At 28.6% G+C, this 8,557-nt stretch overlaps 1 protein-coding gene across 1 annotated transcript; it reads right to left on the bottom strand.

The window, feature by feature from the left end:
• Window positions 1-5,575: 5,575 nt before the first annotated feature.
• On the bottom strand, window positions 5,576-8,175 carry LOC131599968 (gibberellin 2-beta-dioxygenase). Its single transcript, XM_058872205.1, has 3 exons — window positions 7,664-8,175; window positions 7,041-7,395; window positions 5,576-6,011 (listed from the first exon to the last, which is right to left on the bottom strand). The coding sequence occupies exons 1-3, from the start codon at window positions 8,068-8,070 to the stop codon at window positions 5,760-5,762; spliced, it is 1,014 nt and encodes a 337-aa protein (XP_058728188.1). The 5' UTR covers window positions 8,071-8,175; the 3' UTR covers window positions 5,576-5,759.
• Between the last annotated feature and the right edge of the window lie 382 nt (window positions 8,176-8,557).

Here is an 8,557-nt window from a genome sequence, read left to right as displayed (position 1 = left end):
ATCAACATAGATAGCTATTATTGCAAATTATTTTCCTGATCTTTTTATAAAAATACAAGGACAAATGAAGTTATTTGTATATTCCCCTCTAAGCAAATATTCACTAAGACGGTTATACCACATGCGTCCAAATTGTTTCAATCCATAGAGAAAGGTTTGTTCAATTTTATGGAGTAGCTTTCTTGAGATTCAGAATTATGCGCATTTGGTATATTGAACACTTCAGGGAGTTTCATGTAAATTTCACTATCAAGTAAACCATACAAATAAGTTGTTACAACGTCCATCATGTGCAAATTAAGCCCTTCATGTATTACAAGGCTTATTAAATATCGAAAAGTGCTTGCATCCATTACAGGTGAGTATGTCTCATCAAAATCAATTACAGGTCTCTGTGAAAATCCTTGAGAGACAAGTTGAACTTTGTATCGCACAATTTCATTATTTTCATTTCTCTTTTGCACAAAAACTCATTTGTATCCAACTAGCTTCACACTTTGAGGTGTTCGGACTACAGGTCCAAAAACTTGTCTTTTGTAGAGTGAGTTTAATTCTGCTTCAATTGCATCTTTCGATTTTGGCCGATCCTCACTTTGTCTGTAATTTTTAATAGACGTTGGTTCATGATCCTCTTTGTCATTTATCACATTTAGCTCTATATTGTACGCAAAAATATATCATCAAAGTCGACTTCGTGTCGATTCTATTGTATTCCATTTTTGACATAATTATCGAGATCTCTTTTGAAATGTTTATTATATCTGAAGATTCTTTTAGATTTTTGTATATCCTTACTTGGGTCATATTTAATTTTAGCTTATTTGCTTGGTAGAGGATTATTAATATTGGAACCAACTTTCCTACCATGCTTCATGCACGGTTTCAATTCATTTGTAATACTGGAGAATCCACTTCGATTGAAGTATTAGCAGTTGTTATTGGTTGTATAAAATTTGCAAATGAATAATCTTTCGAACTTCTGGTTCATATTGGTTTGTATGAGGATCAAGATCTAAAATTGTTCATTTGAACTTCTTGTTCATGATTTCAGCTGGTTATTCCCTCCCCCTAATATTGGGAAAATTAAATTATCAAGTGATAATCAGCTTACTGGGCTGCAATCAAGTATTTGATTATTTGCTCAAATTATATCCTCAAAATTGAGATTCATATTAATTATATTTTTCCAATATTCTTTCTTGAGTCACCTTAATGTGTTATATTTGAGCAATTGGAATATACATAACACATCCAAAGATTCACTTATATGAGAAGTATTAGACTAAAGGGTTAATACCTATTTTCACCCCTGCCATTTTGGGGTTGGTTTGAAAAATCCCCCTGCAAAAAAAAAGTTGCAAGAATTCCTCTAATATTTGAAGATTCTCTCGTTTTAAACCTTGTAAAATTTTTGTTTTTAAAATCAACCTTGCCATTTGAAGATTCAGTCATTTTAAACCCTATAATCTTGTAGATTATGTCATTTTAAACCCTCTGGAATATGACGGGCAAGGTTGGTTTTACTAAAAAAAATTATTTACAAGGTACAAAATGATAGAGTCCTTCAAATGGCAAGGTTGGTTTTAAAAATAAAATTTTTACAAGGTTTAAAACGAGAGAATCTTCAATTGTTAGGGGAATTCTTGCAAACAAAATTTTGGCAGGGGAATTTTCAAACCAACCCCATATGGCAGGGGTGAAAATAGGTATTAACCCTAGAATAAATTATGGAGGACTAAGATATAGTATTTTGTTGGCTTGATGCGAATAAATATTTTAATGTACTTGATTGCATGTTTCTAAAGCATAATTTAGAAGTTATAATCTCATAAGTATCAATCAAACAACTAACTTTAGACGTCTAAAGAATGAATCTTCAAGTCCATTTTTGTAATCATATGAACATATGCTACAAGATGTTCAATATCAATTTTTAATAATATATGTGATACTTATCAAGAAAGTTCTGGAAGAAAAAAATCAAAAAATTAGATCTTAGTTCGAGAAAACAATTTCACAAACTTTTGATAATGAGTAAAAAATAAATATTTTGCATGATATTTTAGTCGATGCAACAATTAACATCATAAAAAACTCAATTTCTTTGATTTTTAATTTCCTTTAGAAACACATAAAATTTATTAGATTGAAAAAACTTGTGGTTCTTCATTACAAATTGAGATGACCCAACCGGTTTTACCAACGACACATATATAAGTGTAATTTGTAAACTTCTGATTTATAATAATAATAATAATAATAATAATAATAATAATATATGTATTTTAATTATTCTAATCTATTTGAATCAACAATGTTGTTCTTCAATAAATAAATCTTCATAAATCATACTCATATTTTATTTGATTTAATTGTTATAAATTCAATCTAAGTTTATTTCATAACAATATTATTCAGGTAACACACATTTAGCCAAAAGAACTAAATGCAATTTTATTTTATGAGAAACATCAAATAAATTTCAAATAAATATAGAAACTACATTATTACTAATTAAGTGTGATAGTCAATAGAGGAATGAGATAAAACAATAAGATCTTATTACTTAATTACTATAAGTTATTATTATATAATATAAAAAAATAAATTAAACATAATATCTTTAAAATTTTGCACCAAATGACATTAATTAAGCAATATAAAAACTATGTTAAAATATCAAACACACCTTAAAATATTTGAAAAAAGTTTCTTAATTTATAAATTTACATTACTTTATTTTGTTACAAAACATATATTAAAATCAATTAAGATCCTATAGAAAAAAAATTCATGGTATAAATGTATAGTTTTTCAAGAGCTCAATCACTATTATGAGTAATATTTCAAGATATTATTGAAAATATGTTATCAATTGTATTACTTGAGATGCATATTAGATTGGTCTTCTAAACTTCAATTATAGTCCAATGATTTTTATTCTTATAAAATTTAACAAAAAATCTCTATCAACAAAGATCAAAAATTAAAATCCTTCAAAAATTATATAAACTTTTTCAGGAATTCATTTTATAGTTTTTTCAGGAACTCAATCACAAATCTTTTATTAATAAAAATGATAATATTTGCAATCTTTAAATATTGTTCTTCAAGAATATTTGAGAAACTATATAAAAACTCAATATTATTCTTCAGGGATATTTGATAAATTCTTCAGAAACTGTATAAAATTTCATTACTATCCTTCAGGAATATTTGATAAGTTCTTCATGAACTATATAAAATTCTTGAAAAATAAATTATTCATTCCCAATCTTTCAAGGATATTTCATAAGTTTTTCAGGAACTATATAATAAATTATAATTTTATTATCATAAATTATATAAAATCTCATTACTATCGTCGAAGGATATTTGATAAGTTCTTCAGGAACTATATAAAGTTCTTCAAAAACTGAAAAAATAAATTATTTATTTTCAATCTTTCAATAATGCTTTATAAGTTCTTCAGAAACTATATAATAAATTATAATTTTGTTATTCTTTAGGCATACTTTAATTATTCAATAGAAACAATGATCTAAATAAGATAACAGGGATGAGTTAAAATTATTATGTTATAAACAATGATTTAAAGAAAATATAATGATCCTTCTGGGATGCTTTAATTTATTTGTTATAAACAATGATCTAATAAAAATATAACCATCCTCTTAGAATATGTTAAAATTATTTGGATCATTCTTTTGGAATGACAATCATATTGTGAGCATATTACAAATTTTTAAATCGATACAATCAAAAAATATTTATGAAATACTTCTGAGATGTTTTAATATTGTTCATGCAAATCTTCTAGGATGAATGAAAATTACAGTTGATATTATCCTAATCAAATATATATTTGAGAGATTCGTGTTGATAACCTATTATAAAATAAAGAGAAATAAGATTAAAAAAACAGAAAGATATAATAATTCTGTATTCTTTTATCGGTAGATTTCTAAAGAAAATTAATCCTTTTTATATAGTAATATTCATACAATATAATAAATACAATTTATTATGAATAAGAAAAAAATTATTGGGACACTTTATTTCTAAACAAGTCCAATAAATGACATTTATTTCTAAGCAACCCCTTCAAACAACCAAACATTTGAAGTGAAACTTTTGTGTCAATGATGAGTCAGCTATCACATGTTTATGCTTTGCATGTTTGCCTCTCATTAATATGAGAAGACTGTTAAGACCTCGCCAAAATGACTTAAAGTTTATAAGATTTTCTTAAATAAAAATTACAAATTTTCATTAACTACATAATGAAAAAAGGCTTTGGAGATATCATTTTCAGAGTTTGGTGGGAAAGTAATGACGACCAATGACACTCAATGAGATCCAAGCATAGAACAAAATATTGTATAGCTGTAATATCTAAGTTAGATTTAAGTATACATTAGCATAGTCAAGGACATTTTAATAAAAAATTGTTTGATAAATTTTAGAAATGACATCTAACTTTAAAATAGATATATGCATTTGATCAAGTGCAATTTGTGCAAAAAAATTTCTTTAGTTTTTATTTTGATGTAGTTTATTTTTGTTGAGAATATATATATAACAAGGGTGAGCAGTGAGGAAATAGTTTTACATTGGATAGAAACGTGGTGAATTGAATACTTATAAGTGGGAGAATACATTTACCCTATCACCTTAAAATTTTTGGTGAATAGGTGGTGTGTCTTCCACAAAGGAAAGTCTCACAAAGTATGAATACTCATCGCTCAATCCTCCCCTGATTGCTACCTTAACATATGGTATCAGAGTCTTTGGTTAAATATAGACTCATATTTAAGGGGGAGTGTTGAGAATATATAGAAAGTGTGTTGAGAATATATAACAAGTGTGAGTAGTAGAGAACTAGTTTTACATTATAATGAACTGAACATTTATAAGTTAGAGAACTCATTCACGTATCACCTTAAAGTTGAGTGAATAAGTAGTGTCTATTTCACAAAAGTATGTTTGCTCAAACAAAGTAAGAATATTCTTCACTCGACTCTCTCTGATTGTTGTCCTAACAATTTTATTATAATTTATATGTTTTTGACACTAACTAGACCGCACTTGACAACAATGTCATTTAGATTGCCTCCTAATTATATTACTCGAGTAAGTGGCCTCCCATATCGTCAATTTGCACATAGCTAACATGCTCATCCAACAAATGATGCAAACATTTCACTATTGATATAAAATACTAATAATGTTTATGGTGTATTGACCAATGCATGTAAAGATTCATAGAAAGAACAAAGTATTGGGAATAATAACTCCAAATTACAGCCTCCAAAATAAGATTTAAACACTTGCAAAATTTTGAATTCTTCCATCAATATCCAAGTTCTACAACCCATCATGTACGCATGAGAACCCCTTCGAACATACAAATTTATTGATATTCTCTTTCAGTTTATGATTTTGCACACGATAAAACTCAATTTTTAAATTTTCCAAAGTGAGAAATCGGAGTTTCGAACCCATTGCATGAATTGAATTGACAAAGAAATGCAAAAATGTATAACACAACAAGATAAAAGATAAAACTACTAGGATTTCATTGCAATATAGTGACTTTTACATTTAAAATAAACAAGGAAAAAAACACAACAAAAATATAAAAAGGAATGACATGGTAAACAAACAACCTATTCATTTTCTATAAATATATATGTCAAAAAAGTAGAGTCAACTATAGGAATCCCCCAAAAAGAAAGTCCAAATAGCATGTGCCAAAATTACTTGCCATAAGTTTTTTCAAAAGGCCCAAGTCTATAATCAGCCAGCCTTGAATTATACATAGCTTTCTTGTACTCACACCACGTGAACTCTTTGTACAAACTTTCTTCATTCTTCAACAATAGTGATGCTATAGGCACTATCTTTTCACTCAAGGCTGGTCCTCCAAAGTATATCATCGACAACCTTGACTTTGTTGTGTCAGATAAAACCCTATGTTTTACACTCTTGAACCTACCATTAGTCAATACCTGCATCAATTTCAACACACTTATCATTCAACTATGTTGGAATTTTTAATATAAAAAATTCAAGACACATGTGATGGATGTTTGTTTCTTTTGTACTAAAAAGGATGTGTGAGACTTGTGTCAACACGACACTTAGAAAGAGTATAATAATTGATGACCTCTTATGGCATGCAACTTGATCATCAAGTTTGATGTCGCATTCACTTTTAAATTAATATTCTCTTGCTTTAATGTTTATTTGTATTCAACCTAATATCAAGATTCTAAGACAAAGTTTCTTTTTGATTATAATCAAATAGTCTATATGGTTTGAATAATTCAACTAGTGACATATGTATGAATGAAGTTGTAGAGTCACTATGCATTTTATTTTTATTTTGGATACTTTGTTTTTGTTTTGTTTATAATAAATCTCTACTTAAAATAATTATCTTTGAAGTTTGTCGAATCTCAAATGCGGATAGATATGCATAGGAGTGGCACACCATCATGCTCACGTCGCGACACGCCCAACCAAAGTTAGTAAAAATGGGGTGAGACAGACAAGTTAGAAACCTTATCTTAACTTACATAAAACGGAATGAAATAGACAAAATAGAGAGAGGAATCAAAAACCTTAACTCACTTTGGAAAAAAAAATCAGAGTGAGTCAAACAAAGTTGAAGAAGGAATCAATTATATCGCAAAAAATTCAGTGGAACGAACAAAAAGTAGAGAAATCAAAAACTTTTACTCAATCCAAAAAAACGGGGTGAAACATACTCTATTGGACTTGCCGCCCATAAAGAGTAAAGTGACAAAAGTTTTACAAAAATTAACACATTAAATCGGGTCGACCCATTTTTTCACTCCTACGAATTCAAACTTTGATTCATATATAGCTAGAATTCAAACTTTGATTCTTCACATTGTGAAAGTTAAGTTCCATTGCAAATTTCAACTAAAATATGAGATGTGAGAAAAAAATTTAAGTGCAAAATCAAATACACAAAAATAGAGAATTTATTCTTGATAAAAACGTGTTCGAACCTGGAGAGTGTCACCAACATTGATGAAAAAGGAATTATGATCAGGTGGAACAGAAACCCATGTTCCATCATTAAGACAGATTTGCAGACCAGAAATGCTATTAGATCTCAAGATAGAAATCACTTGTGGGTCAGTATGCTCCCCAAACCCTATTAAATTCTTTCCTTTTAATGCTCCTTGTTGCACTTCAGGACACGGTGGGTAATGGTTAATTCTGAAACAAGAATCACTTTTCTCATTTCTCAATAATCTGCTTATCACATTCCTTGGCTCAATCTCCAATCCATCCGCCATAAGTTCCAATACTAGATAACACATTTTCTTCATTGCATCAATATAATCTTCCACAGCAGTCCTGCAAAAAATAACCGTAGAATTAATACATCAATTATTCAATAAATTTTTTAAATAATTATTTGCATATAATATAAAACAAAAAGAGCATGATTTTAAATTACAGTTCGCAGTGCACAATTGTGGCCGCAATAGGTTTTTTTCTTCAATTTTTTTTTCAAAATTAAAAAAAAAAAAAAACCACAACTAGGATTGTAACCACCACTGCAATTGCAAACATTGGAAAGTTTGAGAAAAAAAAACAGAGGACTCTGTATACAAAACATTACCTTAAATTCGGTCGAATTTCCAGGAAAATGGCGAGTGACTTATTGGAGACAACATCAGGATTGGTATTAAGAAGAATATATTCAACCCAACCAACATCACCGTTCGATCCGATTTTCTTACTTCCATAACCAAAAGGGTCAGGAGGACCAGCTCTGTCTTTCTCCGACTGTGACTTCCTGAAGAATATAAGTGCTTCGTTTTCCAACTTCGATATAAGTTCGGATGAAACTCCGTGGTTGACAACTTTGAAGAATCCAACCTCCTTACAAGCATTCACAATCTGTGTCTTTGCATCCGGGTCTGTGAGGTCGATGACAGGTATTCCATTGAACATAGTTGTTGTTGGTTTGCATGGTGATTTTGGGAGTAGGAAGTTGTTTAAGGATGGTTTAGACAAAACAACCATGATTCTTGTTTGGTGAAAACAAGGAGAGGAAAAGAATGAGAAAGATAGAGAAATTGGAATTGTAATGCATGAAAGGTTAGGGAGAGGCGATATGAGGTATTTATAGACGGATATAGCTTTCATTGACAGCTTGGCTTTCACATTTATACTATCGAGAAAGAGTCATAGGTATGGGTATGGAATGTCTATGTGAAATTGTAATTTTCAAAAAAAAATTCTTCATTACGTTCACATTGGTTGAATTTGGTTGAAAAGGAATATATATATATATATATATATATATATATATATATATATATATATATATATATATATATATATATATATATATATATATATATATATATATATATATATATATATATATATATATATATATATATTATTTCGGGACACTTTTTATTTCAAATGGATATCTGGGACGGATGTAGTATTAAAGATATCTTTATTATTTGAGATAATATGAATCATCTATAATAGCAAGAAA

The sequence above is a fragment of the Vicia villosa genome, linkage group LG4 (assembly GCF_029867415.1).
Source record: "Vicia villosa cultivar HV-30 ecotype Madison, WI linkage group LG4, Vvil1.0, whole genome shotgun sequence".
NCBI lineage: Eukaryota > Viridiplantae > Streptophyta > Magnoliopsida > Fabales > Fabaceae > Vicia > Vicia villosa.
This window is presented reverse-complemented; position numbering and strand designations above follow the sequence as displayed.